This window comes from Nannospalax galili, unplaced genomic scaffold (assembly GCF_000622305.1).
Source record: "Nannospalax galili isolate Female #2095 unplaced genomic scaffold, S.galili_v1.0 scaffold841, whole genome shotgun sequence".
Classification (NCBI taxonomy): Eukaryota; Metazoa; Chordata; class Mammalia; order Rodentia; family Spalacidae; genus Nannospalax; species Nannospalax galili.
In genome coordinates this window covers 2,015,314-2,035,529 of record NW_008345000.1, presented here as the reverse complement: position 1 = coordinate 2,035,529, position 20,216 = coordinate 2,015,314, and the positions used below count along the sequence as shown (strand labels likewise).

The 20,216-nt window shown below is 42.8% G+C and overlaps 1 protein-coding gene across 4 annotated transcripts in view; it reads right to left on the bottom strand.

Moving 5' to 3' along the window:
* Positions 1-20,216, bottom strand: part of Slc38a1 (solute carrier family 38 member 1) — an 85,323-nt gene that overhangs the window by 52,458 nt on the left and 12,649 nt on the right. For all 4 annotated transcript variants that reach the window (XM_008841312.3, XM_008841308.3, XM_008841309.2 and 1 more), the window contains exons 2-4: positions 11,783-11,995; positions 3,386-3,461; positions 2,990-3,105 (exon numbers count right to left, since the gene is read on the bottom strand). In XM_008841312.3, coding sequence (XP_008839534.1) covers positions 2,990-3,105; positions 3,386-3,461; positions 11,783-11,898 — 308 coding nt within the window. In that variant the 5' untranslated portion in view covers positions 11,899-11,995. The remainder of the gene's footprint in view (positions 1-2,989; positions 3,106-3,385; positions 3,462-11,782; positions 11,996-20,216) is intronic.

The window sequence follows — 20,216 nt, the reverse complement described above, 5'->3', positions numbered from 1 at the left end:
TTTTTCCAGAGTACCTGCGTTCAGATCCAACACCCTCTTCTGGCCTCTTCAGGCACTGCATGCATGTGGTACACTTAGATACATGCAGGCAAAACACTTATGCACATAAAATAACAAATAATACTTTAAAAGGAACATTTCAGAAAGCTCCTACAAAGAAAAAATAATGGATATAAAATAACTGATAAAGAACTGGGGGGGGGGCGCTGACAGCCCACAAAGTACAATGAAATATCATTTCGAAGTGAAAATGAAAAGGTTTAAAAAAATTGAAAAAGGTCCAAAATCTGGGTAACAGCCACAGAAAGACAGCAAAAGAAAGAGAAAGAGAGGATACATCAACACACAATAATCTAAGAGAATTTCCCAAATGAAAGGCCATGGGTTTCAGAAAGAAAGAGATGAACTGGCTGTCTGACATGAGCTGAAGGCATTCACATTAAGGTGCACCTTGATTCATACCAGTTCCCACCACTGTGACCTGCACAAAAGTGGGACGAAAACATTCAGCAAACTTCTGATTAAAAAAAAACCCCAAAACCAAACCAGGTTACCTAGAGAAGATCAGGGACGAGAAACACAGGACCTCTCAGCAGGGAATTCTGAAGGAAAACGATTGCTGATACATACGCTGTCGCCGCCCAACTGACACACAAAGGCAGCGACAGAAAAAACACTGTTCAGGCAAACAAGTCTGAAAACTTTATTTCTGCTCACCTTTTCTCAGAAATGACTGCAAGGAAGAAAATCCAGAAAAGAAGAGATGGCATACAGGGACCAGGGATTTAGCAGGGAAGGGAATTCCCACAAAGGCAACAGAGAGAGATCCCCCAGCCTGTTTCTCTCCACCTCAGTCCCCTTATCTGTGACCCACAGAACAAATAACAGCACCTCCCCTACAGCTGTCTGGATTCAAGGAAGACCTGATGCAGAGTCAGGGCTGCAGGGGTTTCTGTATCATGAAAGAAGTCAATTTAACACTGTTGTCAACACATACTTTGACACAGTACAATAAAAACAATGGGCTGGCGAGATGGCTCCATGGGTAAGGTATTTGCCTCAGAAACTTGATGACCTGAGTTCAATCCCTGGAATCCATATCAAAGTGAAAGAAGAGAGCCAACGCTGCAAAGCTGTCCCCTGACCTCCACATTCACACTGTAGTCCCACACACGCACACAAATAAAAATTTCAAAATTAATTTAAAAAAGAAAAGGTGGGGATGGAGATGACGGCTCAGTGGTGAAGATGATGGAGATGACGGCTCAGTGGTGAAGATGATGGAGATGACGGCTCAGTGGTGAAGATGATGGAGATGACGGCTCAGTGGTGAAAAGCACCAGGTTCAGTTCCTAGCACCTGCAAGGCCACTAACAATTGTCTGTTACCCTAGTTCCAGGGACTCTAACACCCTGTTTTGGCCCCCTGGGCATTGTATGCATGGGTGCACTTGCATACATGCAGGCAACACTCATATACATAAAAATAATAAAATTAGGGGCTGGAGAGATGGCTCAGCAGTTAAGAACACTGGTTGTTCTTGCAGAAGACCGTGATGCGAAGCCCAGCACCCCCATGGCCTCGGGCACTTGACCATAGCTCCAGTCCCAGGGGATCCGACAGCCTCTTCTGACCTCTGCGGGCATTGCAGGACACAGGTGTACTTACCTACATGCAGGCAATACATGCATACTCATAAATAAAAAAATAAATAAAAATTTTAAAAATCTAGAAAAAAATAATAAAATTAAATAAAAAGAGAAGGAACGAGAAACTGATGTAACACACATTTCCGACACAAACTGATTCTAGCTTTGGAATGACCAAACAGACACAGAGCAACAGTCCTCGAGAGGTTGGCAGTGTTCTCAGATTTTCCTAATGAAATTTCCTTGTCTTGAAAAGGAAACCAAACTCTCAGGGGCCTAGTAAGCTGCCTGAGACAACACAGATGTTTAGAAGAGAGGAAATGGGGCTAACATGTAGATGCCTAGTTGCCTCGTTTGACAAATCCCCAAACCAGAAGGGTAGGTACCTAAGACGCCTCTAGCATCTTGAAAGGTTCAGGGTTTCACATACAGAAAAAAAATTACCATAGAAATATGTTGTACAATGTCATCGGGGTTTTTTTTGTTTGTTTGTTTAAACTTGACACTTGGGTTTCACATACAGAAAAAAAATTACCATAGAAATATGTTGTACAATGTCATCAGGGTTTTTGTTTGTTTGTTTGTTTAAACTTGACACATGGCTCAAGAGGTGTGTGTGTGTGTGTGTGTGTGTGTGTGTGTGTGTTTGTGTGTGTGCGAAATATGTAGGATTAGTTGGTCATTTTGGTCATTGCTTCCAATAAAATGAGGCTCCCACTGGAAGGACCTGAGAGTCATGGATCAAGGCCAATGTGGAGGCAGGAAAGTATGGGAGTGTGAAGGGTCAGCCTGCGTGAGGGTTTCCATGAAGTCTACCATCTTAGTCAAGTTCCAGCTGAAAATATTTGCAGAGTTCCAGCCAACAATTTGAGATGAACATAAGTAAAAAGAAAACTGCCTGTTTTCCCTGAACCTCAGAGGAAAGGTACATACTAATTTCTCATCTCTAAAACTAAAAATTTCTCTGTTTCTGCAATATTTATTACAATATATCAGTGCAGTTACCTTTGGAGTACATGCTCCACACCAGTGCAAATACCAAAGAGGTAACAGACTGGTTTAAATGTATCTTAACATTTTGACCATGTAGCTGAGATTTAAAGTGACAAGCAGAGTTCAAAATTTTTTTAAATCCAAATATTTTAATCCTTACAAGTAAACATTTCAGTATTTTTGATTGTGTATTTTTGAAAGTCATTCAAACAATAAAAAGCATGCATTGGTTACTTAGCCAGATTAATAATAAAAACTGTTTAGAAACATTTCCAATTTCTTCTATGTAATGCTAGAAGTGTACAGAAAAGATTTCAAATAGAATGTATGGTCATGCCAATACTCACAGGAAAAGGAGGATCCCAGTGTTGGCCAGGGCAAAGGCGAGTCCCAAAATCCCACTGCCCATAATGGCGTTGCTTAAGTTAAAAACAGACATCCCTAAAGAGGTTGTTCCCGGAATCTGAACAAAGAAATTAACATTCACACTGAACAGAAACGGTCTCCAAGCAGTTCATCTGGCCAAGACCTTTCAAACACTACCAAGAACCAGCACAGAGACAGTATTTAAGAAATCCTTTCTTTGTAGTCTAGTTATTTTTTTAATAGGTTTTATGAGAAAACATTAGCATATGAGGCATGTGCTAGTGAATACAATGATGTTTTTAGTACTGTGCTATATGAATTAAAACACCCACCCCATTCATGTGGACATAAGCACATACTTTGAAAATGACACTTACATATTCATCACATTTCTTTTTTTCCAAATGGCTGTTGGTGAGACTTCTTCTACTTTCACGATCAGAAATAAATTTGCTGTAAAGACATGCAGAATTCATTAAACTTTATGAAAATGACTGAAAGCTTAGCATCAAGATTAAAAGATTTCTAATTTTCTAAAACATACAGAGATGTCATTAATTGACTGCCTAACCATTTTACTCAGCACTATTCCCCACTGTGAGCTATATTCTTGTTTTACCAGATAAATTCGAAGTGCTCCTCCTCTACTATTCAAAAAGGCCAACAGCTGCTCATCTCGAATGAAATGAAGAAAGAGCTATACATTTGAAGTCATTTTCATAATAGTCAAAACATCACATGTTTAATGCGGATTTTTCACTAAGCAGGAAATTAGATTAAAAAAAAAATCAAACTACCATAAACCTGATATTTTAAAGAACACTGGAGGTTAGGTTCAATCTGGGCTCAGATTTGTGGAGTATGAGGTCACTAAACAGGAATACCCTCCTTCCTGGAAAAAAAAAAAAAAAGCAACTGTTTCACCATGAAACATTCACTCAGTATCTGCTGTGTACAAGTCACAGGAACAGGAGATGATGGCAGATACATGGGGCTGTGGAAGGACTCTAGGCTATCAGAGTTCAGACTGGGAAGTTATGGGAGAGCACATGGTCCATGGTGAGAGTCAAAGCTGGGGTTTTAGGGAAGTATGTGGGCCTCAGGACTTGAGCTCAGAATCTCACTAGATTCAAGGGTCTGGGAATGCCACCTTAGTTTTCTCATCTGTGAAATGGGAATAATGCTACCCCACTGCCAAAGCAGTGTTAGTGAGAAGATGAAGTGGGATCTGATACAGTGGAAGCATGGGCACAAAGCAAGAGCTCCAGAGGGTCCATCGTTGCTCTCCATGGGGAAAGGACTAGAACTAAGATCCAGACAGGCTGAGTGCAGGAAGCTACCTGAAAGGTTCTGAAGACCAATACATATGTTCAGAGTTCATTTCAGAACTTTACAGTATAAACTTCTAATTTGTAACAATTCTCCATTATTTCTGTCAAAGAAAAGTCTATGCACATGCAAAGTGTTGCTTATATTATTTTTGCTGTTGTTGTTGGTGTGTGTGTGTCTGTATGTGTCTGTGGGACCATGTGTGACCATGTGTGCCACAGCGTGCTTTTGGAGATCAGAGAACAACTTTGTGGAGTCCATTCTCTCCTTTATGAGGGCTCCAGGGATTGAACTCAGGTTTCCAGGTCTGTGCAGCAGGGACCTTTGTCCACCAAGCCGTCTCCATGGTCCTATTTCTTATATTCCCAAAATGATTTTTGGCCCTTCTAGAGAAATTCAATTATCTGGCCACAGAACAAATCACAGTGAATGTCTCATTAGTAAATTTAAAGTCACCTGAACCTATTTTAGAGAAGCATGTACCTTTAAGCTGTGCACAGTATTTTATGTGTGTTTTTGATGTTGCTATATTCCACGATAAAGCACCTTTTAAATGAATCATAGATATCAGTGATGTTGATCTTACTCATCTGCCTTTGTTAATTCAAGGGACCTGTATTCTCTCTCCTGCTACTTCTCCAAGTCCCCACTGTTTTATCAGAATAGGCCAAAGACTGTTGGAGGTTTTTACATGTGATTTTCAAAAGGTCAGTGGTCCCTTGAGGTCAGAACCAGGTTTTGGCACCATATGATAAATGAATCAGATAGATGAATCGGGTCAATCTGGAGGAAAGTACCAGGACACAGATTAAAAACTCTGGCGGGATAGAGTTTATTAGCAAAGGAAATTCTCACGAAACAATTCCCTTTGGGGGTCAGGAAAATTGTCAGCCCATGGGTTGTGGTCTTTATAGGGGCTTTGCAGGATGCAGAAGGTAGGAACGTATTTTTAAAAATTAGGCAGGTTTGGAGGGAAGTGGGAGTCCAGGACTTATCAGAAGAGCTTCTGTTAAAACCACCCCCTTCCATCTGTCAGCTGCCACCTGGGTCAAAAGGTATCTATTTATCAAAGGGAAAGCCTGCTGTGCTGGCCAAAAGGTGCAGAAAAGTCTTCTTCTCCTGACTTCAAAGACCAGGGTGCTCATCAACTGTTTCTGCATTCTCAGGGGCTTGCGAACTCCTGAGGCCCTGCTGCACTGGGGAGGGAGTTGCTGTAGGTCTGAACCCTAATAATCCCTGCACTCCTTAGGCAGAGGCAGGCAGATCTCTGTGAGATTGAGACCATCCTGGTCTACACAGTGAGTTCCAGACCAGCTGTGGCACAGGGAGACCCTGTCTCAAAAAAAGATCCCCCCTCAAAAAGCACATTAAACTGGTGTGATGGCCCAGACCCAGCACTCAGATGGCAGAGGCAAGTGGATCTCTGTGAGATCCAGGCTAGCCTGGTCAAGTTCCAGGCTAGCCTGGGACTACAGGGAGACCCTGTCTTTCAAAAAAAATTAAAATTAAAAAGTACATTAAAACCTTATCCACAATCTCCCTGTTTGTCTCTTCTAGTTCTCTTTCTACAGCTTGATGATGGATTGCTCAAAGTATCTTCGCTGGCTTCTCCACTGTTTCAAGTACAAATTCCTCCCTGAACACTTCCAGTGCTTAATGTGGTTGTGCCTCAGTGTTCCAATCACGGCTCCTCTAGACTCAAGAGGGTCCTCCTAAGTGTGGTTGGCTGAGACAAGATAAGAGCTGAAAATAATAAAAACAAAGCATCAGCGGGATCTGCTCTCTCTTCCACGCACCCTCCCCATAATCCTTTCCTGTCAGTTCAAGCCCCTTAGCCACCAGTCTTCACTCCAGGGTGAACTGAGCTTTCTGACATACCTACTCCTCTATCTGTAGCACACACAGAGCCCCTGTCACCTAGGGCATCAGACAGTGCCCTGTCTCTTGGTTCCCCTCTGTATGTACCTTCTTAACTTAGCCATTCCGAGGAGCCCCACAAACTAAGCAAGCATCTTCCATTAGGAACTGAGGAGTTAGGCTGCAAGAATATTGAGCTAGGTAAGAATGGGGCTTTATTGATTTCTGTGGGGCAGTGTGCACCAGTTATGAAGGTCAGAGAACAACTTTTGGGAACTGGCTCTCTCCTTCCACCACCTGAGTCCCAGAAATGGGGAATGGAACTTGGGTGGCCAGGATCCATGCTGTCCATGAGTGAAAGCCTCTTGATTCTCTCTATTGCCTCCACATTGGCTTCTCTTTGTTCTTTAAATTCTTATTTTGTATTTCTGTAAACTTTTTAAAAAGTGAGAATGCCAACCTTTTTTGTAATGGAAAATTCCATTCAAAAGAACTAGGCCAAGCAGCTTTAATCACAAGTTTCTGTTATCTCACCATTTTAAAAAGGCAACTGCTTGTTAAAAACCATTGACCTCTGGCAATGAAACTGACATAAATTTTCTTTCTATTGACTTAAAATGTGCCATGGGAGAAGGGATCTAAGAGATGAGATCTTAGGATGAAAAATATATTGCTAAAAGAGTTTTCACAGGATCAGTCAGTACCTATAAAGCAAAATTTGACCAACCAACAAATAGCCAACAAAACCCAACAACAGGTGATTTGGTGACAGAAAACTTTAAAAATGATGTAGGCATTATGTTCAGACACAATGTGAAAAGAAGCATGCAATATAAAGCTGTTATTAAAATTAGAAATAAATCAGCAACAGATAAATTAAGGATGCACTGTACAATAGAAAGGTCATCTTCCTACTTTAATCTCTGTCAATCAGGTTCTAAGTAGATGATAGCTTTCCATTTTCAGATTCATAAACCAAAGAGGTGAGAAAAGAAAGGAGGCAGGAAGAGCCACTGCAGGCCGTTCCCTGAACTGATGACGTTCTACAAAGAGAAGAAAGTGGGAGGAAACGGGCAAGAAAGGATCCGAGCGAGAAGCGGTGGCACAAGCTCTTGGAACGAGCACTCAGGAGGTTTGAGGCAGGACAACTGTGAGATCAAGGTCAGCCTGGGACACACAGCAAGCCCCTGTCTCAAAAAATTCATTTTTTGGAATAACAACTAAAAAACTAAGGTGAGAATCATGAAATATATAAAGACATACAAAGAACACACGAGCACTGAAAGGAAAGGCTGAGGGTAAGCAAAGCCCTCCTCGGCTGGCTGCCTCCACTGGACCCTGTTGAAAAGGAACTCTGCTTATACAACAGGAGCAATGGCTTCAAGAGAAGAATTTTCTGGCATGTTCTTCCCCAAAGAACTGACAGTATTAGAAGAAAGGCAAAGATAACTTTTCAAAGATTCTCTTAAGTTGGTACAGGGAGCAATGACAATTACCCTAAAAAACAAATCTTGATGAAATCATGTTCTTGGTTTATAATAACAATAACCACACACAGGTAGCAAAGAGAGGTATGAGAACTGCTCAGATTTTTCTGGACACATTTAAGATAACCTGCAACTACTTCACCGAATTTAAGACAGCAATAACAGCAATCTTTAAAACCCAAAGCAAACAACTGCTCCTTAGTGTGTAGAAGAAAGGAGGGGCTTGTCGAAGACACAGGGCTGAGGTCCTACAGACAGTTACTTCTCACACTAAGAGGCTTACAACTGCCAGGCGCAGGGCCAAGTACTTCACATGGATTTGCTCATCTGTTTTCATAATAATTAAATGTGCCTGGTACTATTTTAGAGAAATTAAATAACTTGACTAAAGTGATATTGCTAATTACTAAACTGCTGTGCCAGGATTTGAACCTAAACAGGTTGAAAGCACAGCCATTTCATATTCCCTAACAGCCCTGTAGCCTCAGAAGGATGGGTGTCGTGTGCCCAGTGAAGATCACAGGACCCATGCCAACTCAATCAGACGGGGGCCCAGAGTGGAGCGAGATAAATGGGTGGCTGGCCGGCCCTAGCCTGAGAACTGTTAGAAACAGGTTACTATTCTGTGCGGGACAGTAGGCCTTATCTACCATCTCTACTGAGCAGACTCCAAAGGATAAATTTGCACGGAATGACATCTGGGTACAAATGCTTGACTGGATAGGACTTAACATGTATGGTGGAATGCATGAGGGCCAGTGGGGCGATAGGATGGATTGGGGGGGTGTGTATGAGGGAGGAGATCTAAATTTGATCAAGAACTGTTGTATGAAATGTACAAAAGCTCAATTAAAAAATTAAGAAAAAAACAATCACAAATCTATGACAGCCTGGAGTCAATACAGGTTTAAATCCAAAGCCATGTCTCTGCCTCTGACTCTCCCTCCCTCTCTCCCCACCCCATACATACACACACACACACACACACACACACACACACACTTCCCCCCTTCTTCCTCCCTCCCTCCTTCTCTCTGACTTTTATTCAACAGATCATCTGCACTGTCTGTCCTGTCCCAGGTTCTGCGAGAAGATGAGAACGAGGCTTATAGAGGTGATGAAAACTGTGCCCCCTGCCAGGAATCGCATCTACAGGAAGTTAAGAGTAGACTACTCAAAAAGTTTGGTCCACAAACAGTAGTCTGGGCACCACTCAGATCTTGCTAGAAATTATAATCTCAAGACCCCGACTCCAGGCTTCCTGAATCAGAATCTGCATTTTAAGAAGCTTCTGTGTATTCCATATATACCTTAAAATGTCTCTGACACTGGTCTAGTGGGTTCTTTGAAAGATCTGCCATTCCAAGCACAAGTTTGTGGCTACCAGCCAAAACTTAGGGCATAAAAGAAACAACTGTCCTGGAATAATGGCAGCATCTGAATGCCCAAACAGCTGCACTCTATGAAGAATTAAACCTCAGAAGTGATTCTTATTGTATCCAGGGAAAATTTCCAGGCAAAGTTATCACCTACATCACAGACCATCCAAGATCGATCCCATTTTCAACATTTTCTTTAGCTCCTTCAAAGACACGCCGTTACCAAGCAGTTCAGTGTTTGGTGAAAGGTGACTCTCTTAGGTTCATGTTAACTGGCCCCATCTTCTCACAAATGTGAGGATGAGCAGAGGAGAGATGGGGAGGCAGGCAGAGGTTTGACTGGAACCTCAGATGATGAGAAAATACCAACGCAGAACTGCAGGTCACTCAACAGGGCTTCGAGAAAGCCAGCTGGGGTCTTTTAAAATGTCTATTTACTTTTATTAGCCTCTTGTGGTCATAGGTTGCGTTTAATTGTCTGAACCAGAGATGAAGCAAAGGCCAGGGCTTTAGCTCAGCAGTCTAGCTCGTGCCTGGCATGCAGGTTCAGGTCTTAGCACACCCCTAATCCAGAAACGAAACCAAGAATCATAAATAATGTTAATGAAAGAGGAGAAATAAAATGAGATCATAAAGAACTGCATGTCACTGCCTTAGAGAGCGGAACCCAATTCCAACAGCCAGTGGTCTCCCTGCATTAGCCCAGCTAGTCACAGTCTGTGGGGAAGTGAGCTCACCAGGCTGAGGCCCAAGTCTGTGTGAAGATGGCTGTTCCTTCCACCCACTACAAGAGACAAGGACCTCAAAAATGGAACCGTTTTAGTAAGTAGAACTTTCAAAAAAATCAAAGGTAAGGCTCTAAGCTGAATGTTATAAATGACTCACTTTAAGGCCCTCAAGGTGATACTGCTTTGAGAATGAAGCTTTATTATAAAATCAAAATGTCCTACTTAACACTGTTATGTAGAGGTCGGAGGGTGGGGGGGCACTACAGAATACTATAATACAGCACACAAAACGGTATGGAAGTATTAAAGCCTAACTTTCTAACCAAGGTCATAATCAGATGGCAAGAAGTAGGGAAGAAATACAGATTTAGACAGATCTGTATGGTCCTTGATCTTTTTGTGTTTTTTTTTTTTTCTCATTTACAGAACTCCTGCTTTGAGTGGTGGTCTAAGCATGTGTGGCAACAGAAACAAAGCACTTGGTATTCAAGAACTGGCCCCTGCAGGGCTGAAGAGATAGCTCAGTGGCTAAGAGTGCTTGCTACTCCTCCAGAGAACCTGAGTGTGGTTTATGGCACTCACACCAGGCAGCTCACAACCACCTGGAATGTGATTCCAGCTCTAGGGGACTTGACACCTTTTTTTTGGCATCCATGAGCAACTGCACTCACATGTACATACCCACAGACAGACACACATGTATACACATCATTAAATAAAAAAGAAATGGCAGTTACTGTTAATTTTTGCTCATAAAGGTGAAAAAAGCAAGAAAACTTGAGTGCAATAAAAAGAAACAACACCTAATGCAGTCAAAAATAATCTGACGACAAGCAGATCCACGTTGCAGGTTTAACCTTCGCTAAGGGAAGGAGAAAGGAGCTTCTCAGTTTCTGTAAATAATGACAGCCCTTTGCTGGGCTTTCAATGATATGCTAAGTCAGAATGCAATGATTTCTAAAGGACACCTGATTAGTTCTTATGTTCCCCATCCTTATCTCCCCGTGGCCCTAACAAAGGGTTGTACTGATGGTTTTCTAACAGAGTCCTGCAGGGCCGATGTGATGGCTCAGTGGGTAAAAGGAACTTGCCACCAAACCTGATGACCTAAGTTCCATTCTCCTCCACATGGTGGAAAGAAGGAATTGATTCCTGAAAGTTGTCCTCTAAGCTCCACATCCTTGCCTTGGCATGACTCATAGGCACACATGTGAACATACATGAATGAACACACACACACACATACACACATGCACATGCACGAATAAATGCAATTTTTAAAAAATTTTAAGGCTAAAGACACTTGTCTCTTCTAGCCTTTTCAGAGTCTGTCTGTGCCACTAACTCCCACAACCCTCGAAGGCTTCCTGCTAAGGATCCATAAACACTAGCCAAAAAGTCACTAAAGTCTCAGGGTGTTCTCAAGTCATTTAAAGCAAATACGGTTTAATAATCTCAAACCAAGAGCAGGAAGGGCTTGTCCAAAGTCGCACCGAGTTGCAAGAGTTACCAGACCAGTCCTCTTATACAGTGATGTGCTCTGTACACCACACTACAAATGACACAGTGATGTACTCAAGTTTTAACACATTTTATAGGGACACCATGTAAATTCAGCTTGGTTGATTTCTTGATTAAAATGTGCAGTAATGATTATGGTATACATTTGGATATGGAATGTGACGAAATTCCAACAGTCTGTCTAATTCATGGGCACAGAGCTTCTGAGAGGTTTGGGCTGGTTTGGGTCCAAAGTATTTATATTTTTTTATTAGATTCAATTGAAAGATTTGAAAAGATGAATAAATTACTTTCCTATTCACCTCATCTACTATAACAGACTATGCCCAACAGATGTCACATGAAAAATTTAAATTGCATCTTCAAATGGAGCATAACTTTAGTAAATGAATAATTCAAGAGAATAACTGAAGACCAGAATAATTGTCTAAGTCATTTCTTTCATTGGATGGCAAATGTGGAAAAATACTCACCTATTTATCTGCCCATTCTCCACTTCGGTGAAGTCATTGGAATCATTGCTGACATTATCATCTTCCGTCATGTTCTGCAGCTCAGTTAATTCCAGGCCACTTTTGAAGTGCATCATGTTTAGAAGGTATTTGTAGTCAAGAAATTAATCCAAATTTCTCCTCTTCTGACTGTCTTCAGAAGCAGATGGCGGCAAATATGTATGTTTGATAACCCTAAAATAAAGCAAAATAATGATTAAATCTATAAAAAACAGCACGGATTACAGATGACCAACTGTTAAAAGTAAACAAATAGTAAATTTGCCAAAAATGTAGCCTTTACATTTTGTATTGAATGCAATCTTCGAACTTCACATTATAGGAGCTCAACTCTAACTTCTATGCCTTTCACAAATTTCCCTCCATTTTGAAGTGTCGAGTGAGTTGTGTCCAATAATCTTTATGTTCACGTCCATGGAGACCCCGTGTTAGGAGCAGGTAACACCTACACTCTTATGAAACTGTTTCAAGGAGGTCAACAGGATGGCTCAGTGTGTAAGGTCACGTCCATGGAGACCCCGTGTTAGGAGCAGGTAACACCTACACTCTTATGGAAACTGTTTCAAGGAGGTCAACAGGATGGCTCAGTGTGTAAGGAAAGCTTGTCAGTAGGTCTGAGGACCTGAGTTTGATCCCTGGGACCACGTGGTGGGCCAACAGAACTAACTCCTGAAAACCATCCTCTGATCTCCACACGTGTGCTGTGACACATGAGCCCGGTGCCCACCATAAGTTAATATAATTTTTACATTTTAATATATAATTAAATAAAAGTGACTCAGTGATTTTAATGTGTTGGCTCCCAGGGCAGACAGGGCACAGACCGCAGGTACAAGGCATCTCTGTCCCATGCAGTGATCCCAGTTTAATGAGAACGCAAATCCTCAATAAATGACATCAAGGACCAACAACATGGTGGTCAACCAGGCAAAGGACACATTGTGTTTTGAAATTTAGCAAAGAATTTATACATCAACTGCAAGAGAGTAAATCAATCTCTTCAGTGAAATCACTCCATGTCAGGGAGTTAGGGAATTAAAAACTCATACTAGGAGGATTTTGGTTAATCCAGTGACTATACCATTTCCTTATTAGAAACCAAAGACAGTCAGAATTCATGCTTCCTCCCACTTGGATGGCTGTGGTGTCACTAACAGAGTATAAGGGAAAGAATCTGGGGCACAGCATCAAAAAACCAGAAAGAAGCTTGCCATAAAGGCAAATAAAACTTCAAAAACAAAGACCGAATCAGACATGGTGGCATAGACCTATAGGCAGGAGGATCTGGAGTTACAGGCCAACCTGAGCTTATACAGCAAGAGTCTGCCTCAAAAAGAAAGGGAGAAGAGGAAGAGGAGGAACAGGATAGCCCATATATGTATGTACGTGGTCATCCCTGGGATATTCAAGGCTCTTGGAACAAGGAATGTCAAAAAGCAAAATCTGATATGCCCATCCTGGCATCCCGGCATCCACCAAGCAGTATTTTATTCATCGATAGTCTATGGACCACCCCCCTCCCCAAGTCATGTAATTTTAGGTAGACTCTCTTTTCACATGTGACCACACTATTTTCCCCCAAGAAATGAAAATTCTATCTGGAATGAAATTTCTCTGGTGTCAGGATCATTTAAACTTCCACTGCATAAACATGTTCTAATACCTCAGGTTCCAGGAACCTCTCGCTCCTGCAGCACTGGGCATGTCAGGGAAGCCAGACCCAGGAGCCACTCCTCCTGGTCACAGGCAGACTGGCCTACCTACTGCAGCGGTGCAAGCTGGCCCAGCTCATACACATAAAATAAAAATAATAAAATCTTTTTTAAAATGAAATAAAATAAAATAATGTTGGAAAACATCCAATTCAGGGACCTGAGACAGGCTTACAGAAAAGTCATTGGGACTGGACTGAGTCTTCGGAACAAACATTATAAAAGAAACTCCGCCTAAGAACAGGCCACAGGTAGACGACGCGCTTCCTCTTCCTCATTTTTCTCTTTCTTTTTCTTTCTTGTCTCTCTCTCTCTCTTTTTAATCTCTAACCACCCCTTTCCTTTTTAATTCAACACTAAGAATTTTAGGTGGCTTTTAACCTACTTTTGTCATGGAGCATTTTACTGTAAGGATTTTGGAAGAGAGAAGTGATTTTTAAAAACTGTTGTTTCTGGGGGTTGGGGAATGAGCGAAGTGCTTGCCACAGGAGCATAAGCCCTGAGTTTGGCCCCCAGCACCCATGTAAAAGATGTGCACGCTGTGCTTGTGATTCCACAGCTGAGGGAGTGCAGGGCTCCCTGGAGCTTGCTGGCCAGCCAGGCTAGCTGACATGAGCTGCAGGTTCAGCGGGAAAACCTGTCTCCAAAAATAAGGTGGGAAAAGGATTGAGGAAGCACCTAGTCTGACCTCTGGCCACACACACACACACACACACACGAACAAGTACACACAAATACGTACACACAAATAGACCACACACCACACACTACATATAGGCAAAAAGTTAGTTCCTTATTAATAAATGCACATATTTTTATAGGAAATGCAACTTTACAAATGGAGGAAACAAAGGGACAAAGTGATCTGCTGGGAAGCAAAGGTCACCATTCTATGGCTTTCTGGGTTTCTCCTATGGACACAGATATGACGCCTCACATAAGGGATGGTCAGTAAATGTCTACTAAATGAAAGGATCACTCTAAATAAAAACCATAAACATTTACAAAGACCCAAATCATACAGAATATTGAGGACTTTGGGGTTTCTTTGTGTGTTTTTACTTTGGTTTTTGTTGTTGTTTGAGGCAAGATCTCATCTCATAGCCCAGGCTGGCCCTGAATTTACTATATAGCTGAGGGTGACCTTAAACTCCTAAATCTTCCTGCCTCCACCTCCCAAGTGATTGTTTTACAGGAACGCACCACCACGTTCAGTTCTAAATTTTTAAAATATATTTAGTTTCATTCAACATATCTTCTACCTGAAGTTCTGTCAATAACAGAAGTCTATGCTATTATTGCTAATGCTTGATTAATTGCTTGATGTGCCAGAAATGAGCATCCAATCTGTTATTGCTGGGTGTTCAGAAGCCTGCTGGAGAGACTGACAGATAGAGGTGGGGCCTGAGCTGAGACTTCTTACTAGAAGGAACCACGGAGGTTAAGAAGTGCATGTTAAGCTGAAGAAGCCAAAGACATACAGCTTCACTGAAGAAGTGGTGATTAGCACTGACGAGCTGGCAAGCTTAGCAATCCCAGAACCGGGGAGACTAAAGCAGGAGGTACTGAATGTGAGGTCAGCCTGGGCTACTAAAAAGGGGCTTTGCCTCAAAAAGGACGGGGGTATCATCAAGGGCTGGAGAGATGGCTCCGTCAGTAAAGCACATGCTTGCAAACATGAGGAGCTGAGTCTAGATCCCCAGCACCATGGAAAAGCCCAGCAGCTTGTCCAGAGCCCCAGTGTTACGGGGAGGGGGTGTGGAATGGAGAGACAGGGTATCCCTGGGGCTCACTGGTCAGTCTAGTGGAAATGGCAAGATCCAGGTTCAGCGTCTTGGCAAAATAAGGTGGTGGGCCAGTGTCCTAGTTTGCTTTTTTGTTGCTTTGATAAACGGCATGATCAAAAGTCACTTGGGAAGGAAAGGCTTTATTTGGCTTACACCTCACAGCCCAACATCATGTGAAGCCTAAATAGGATCACAAGGCAGAAGTGGAGAGTAACACCCATTGTCCACCTCTGGCCTCCGCATACACGTGCGCACACGTGCTCCTGTACACACACACAAGAAATCATTAAGGTTATACAATTAACTAAAAGGCAGACTGGGGTAATCCTATGAAGCTCTTAATATTAACCTAACCATACTTACTATCTCTCAATATCTATAATAGGTTACAAATTATGGTTTCCTCAGCACAGATAACTTGTGATCCTCACCACTGTCTTGTAAGGTACTTAAGTCAAGGATCAGTGTCTTGGTACATTTTACAACAGTACCATGGTAAAATACATAAGCCTGCTTTGCATTGTCCATTCTGTATGTACCAAAGGAGGGAATATACAAATAAACCTGTCTGCCTTAAGTCACCTGGAACCTATATCAGCAAGTAAAGCCATCCCATATAAAATGTTAGTACATCGGGGCTGGAGAGATGGCTCAGTGGCTAAGAGCACTAACTGCTCTTGCAGAGGACCCGGGTTCAATTCCAAGCATCCACACGGTGGCTGCGAACCATCCTTAACTCCAGTTCCAGGGGAATCCGAAGCCCTCTTTTGCCTCCACGAAAAATAATAAATAAAATATTAAAAGATAAAAATAAAATGTTAGTACATCATAAAACATTCAGTATGGCAGAGATCAAATGACAGAGAACAAAGACAAAAGTCCACAAATACATGTATGTACATGTTATATGCATGAAGGAAGATGAGAAGTAAAAAGAGAAATAAATGGGACTTGGAGAAACCAGGTAATGTTTTCTGAGAAGTCAGGACTTGAACTGTATGTCTAAGCATAGTTCAAATTTGTCTGGGGGATGGGGAGACGTACACTGGGGACAGTACTAATACTAGGTGGTTGGATGGCTAGCTCCATTATCTGTTCCCATGTCTTTCTTGGTCCAGTTCTGTGAAGGATTGAAAGTTACAAGCCACATTTCCCACACTTTCATTCTACCTATGACTAGATTTCTCCACCAGAGGTGGCAGTGGTAGGCGTAGGGCATCAGCTTTGCTGGCACATCTTCAGTAGGTGCAGCAGGTGGTAACGAAGTCAGTTGTGCTATATATGAGTCCTGGTCATCGGATCTGTCTCATGTGTCCCTGGAATAAGCAGTTGAGACGTGGCTTCCCAGTTCCCTGACTTCCTAGTGGAGATGCAGGTTCATCTGAGCAGGCTAGTTAAACAGTGGTACTATGATTATTGTTCCTAGAGACTCAGCCTAGAGTCTTTTAATTTCCTGTATTAAATCCCTTTTGCTTAACATAGTGTGATGCTTAATCTTCACTGTCAACATGACTGAGTTTGCAATCCCTGAGGAGACACAGCCCTGGACATGTCCATGAGGGTGTTTCCAGAGAGGTCTGACTGAGGAGGGAAGACCCACCCTGAATGTGAGCACCGTCTCCTGGGTTTCCAGACTGAATTAAAAGGAAAACGAGAGGAGGCGAGTGGAGCACGGCATTCATCTCTTCTGCTTCCTGACTACGGATGCCATGTGTACACTTGGTGTCTTGATCGATTTGTAGTCGTTGCAGGACACCAAGAGGAAAAAACAGATGGCTGGGTTCCATCCTACCATGCAAGAGCTCTTCTTTCCACTGACACTGCTTCCTCATAACAGAAGAGATCTACAGACCCAGGTGGAGCCCTTGTTCCACCCTCCCCCCATGGCTGGGGGTGAGGAGGAGGAACTGTATGTAGCACACTGACCAGTGAGAGGATCTAGCTGGAGATGGACAGAAGGAGCACAGAGGGAGAGAGGGAGTGGTTCAGATAGTGAGGATTTCACAGTGTCAACACAAAATCTGGGCTGGAGAGATGGCTTGGTGGTTAAGGGCACTGGCTGCTCTTGAAGAGGACCTGAGTTCAATTCCTAGCACCCACATGGCAGCTAACAACCATGTGTAACTCTAGTTCCGCAAGAATTCAATGCTTTCTTTTGTCCTCCATGGGCATTGCATGACACAGGTGAACTTACATACCACACACACACACACACACACACACAGAAAATAAAAATAATAAAATATTTTAAAAGCAAGACTCTTTTAAAACAATATCACCATTAACTATTAAACCTGAACAATTCCTATCATTACATTTCATGCCACATAAACTTTATTTTAAATTGTTTATGAATCCTTCTTGTTTTTTATGAACAATTAATGTGATCAGACCTATCCTAGCTCAACACCCGGAATTCACTATAATAACTGAGGAGTTTTGAGAAAGTGTTCATAGACAAGACAAAGAAGATGCCCAGTGGCTAACAGTTGAAAAAGGTGCTCAGCATTGTGAAGAATCAGGGAGATCCAAACTGAAACCTCAGTGAGCTACAACCTCACCCCTGCTAAGATGCTGATGATCAAAAACTCAAGAGATAACAAGCGTTGATGAGAGTACAGATAAGACAGATCCTTGTGCACTATAGGTGGAAACTTACATTGCGATTCTTAAATTAGAAATAGAACCACCATATGACCCAGCAATCCCTCCTCTGGGCACACACCCAAAGGAAATGAAGTCACCACCTCTTAAGATATCTGCATTCACACGTTCACTACAGCGTTACTCCAATAGTCAAGACGACGAGACAACAGAAATGTCCACTGATGAATGGCCAGAGAAACAGTGGCATACACACGTGTCATATGCATACAGATGCACACACAGATCACACCCATACAGATGCACACACAGATCTCACGTATACAGGTGCTTATATATACACAAAACGCACATACACAGATGCCCATGCCCAACCACAGACACATACATATATACACACAAACACACACACTCACATGCACACACCACAGAGCTGGTAAGCAGCGTTACAAAGGAGGTCCTGACATCTACCACTGAATGACACTATTCTAGGTGAATTAATACTTCATGCAAGGTGTGTTAGAGGTGCCTGTAATCCCAGCACTCAGGAGGCTGAGGTACGAGGACATAAAGTTTGAGGCTAGCCTGGGGTACGTAGAGGAACTCTGTCAGGAAGGAAAGGAGAAAAGGAGACACATGAGATGATAGTTGTGGTAATTTGCTTATACAGTGACACAAAGACCTAGATAATATAGCGTACATAATGTATTCTTCAATTAAACGTTTAAAGTTGACAGTCAAAGTCTTGGAAAGCCTAGGATCCTTGGGAGGCGAGGAATGATAAAAATGGTCTTTGACAGCCAAAGACCGAGAGCTAGCAAACTATCTTAGGAGCGGTTCTGTCTTCCTGTCTAAGATCCCAAACCACCAGTGCTCATAGTTTTAGTTCACTAAGCTCCACAGCAGCATTCAAATGTCTTCCCTGGCTCCCTGACTCTGCCCGTCACTCTGAGAACTCCTTATCTGCAACGCAACCTTGTCCAGAACCGTTACTCTTTGCTGCCAAATCACCTCTGAATCACTTGCTCTCACCTTCATCCTCCCCTGACTCATGCTTGACTAGCAAATTCTGGCTCCAGCTAGGAGGACCTCTGTGATGACAGGTTGAGTTCTTGCCTCAGTTTCTTCATCAGTGAAATGAGGAAAATTACTCCTCTCATACAGTCATAAAGGTCCCACAATTTAATCACGCACTGTACTTACTAATGGGGCCTGCCTGGCTCTCATAAACTCTGTCTTCCCTCAATGAGGCAGGTCGCGTTCCTCTCTCCACCTCCACTCTCTGACTCCTGACTGCTTCCAACTCGTCTCTCACTGCCTCCCTCCTGCCTGCTTTTGAGTTGCTTGCCAGCTCCTCTCCTCTGCCTGCCCTTAGGACAGGAGTCATTCTTTGACCCCTGCCCTCTTCCAGTTGCACACATTCCAAACTCCTTTTTAGGGCTTCCTCACTGTAGTGGGGGGGTTCCATCCCACGGCATCTTTCAGATCTTCTTTCCCACCCTTTCATTTTATAGGGTTGGAATTCCTTTGCTATATTATAACAGGATTTCCCTCCCAAACACTGCTTGATAATGACCCTGTCATTCGACATGCAGGTTTTCTCATCTGTAAAAAGACAGGGCAGGAAGGAGAGCTGACCTCTCAGGTTCCTTCCTGCTCAGAAATTTCCATAAATTCTTTATGTCCCTGGCTGTCTCCTGGAGCTGTCCAGGAGGATGTCTGCCTTGCAGGCTGGAAGCCAAACACACCACTGACCTCAACAGCATCCTTCTTCTCACTCAAACTTCCAGCCTGGGTATCACTTTAATACAACCATTCAATCCACTCCCACGTTCTATAAATGTTCCTTCATAAGAGTACCATCCCTTCCCCTCACTGGTTGTAGTTCCACAACCCCAACTGCCACATTCTCCTCCACGCCACCTGTGCCGGTTAGTTTTCCTCAACTTGACACAAACTAGAGTCATCCGGGAAAAAGGAACCTGACCCATGGGCATGTCTGTGGGGCACTGTCTTAACTGTTGATTTTTGTAGGAGGGCCCGGCACCTGCGGGTGGGTGGGCCTAGGCTACAGGAGAAAAGCTTTCCTCCACAGCCTCTGCTTCAGCCCCTGTTCCAGGTTTCTGCCTTGAGTTCTTACCCTGACTTCCCTTAATAATGGACTGTCACTTGGAAGTGTAAGGTCCAATAAACCCTGCCCCCCCCCTTTTTTTGGTCAGAATGTTTTATTAGAGCACCAGAAAGCTAACTAGGACACCACCTCTGGGTCCCTTCCCTCTCCCAACTATAGAA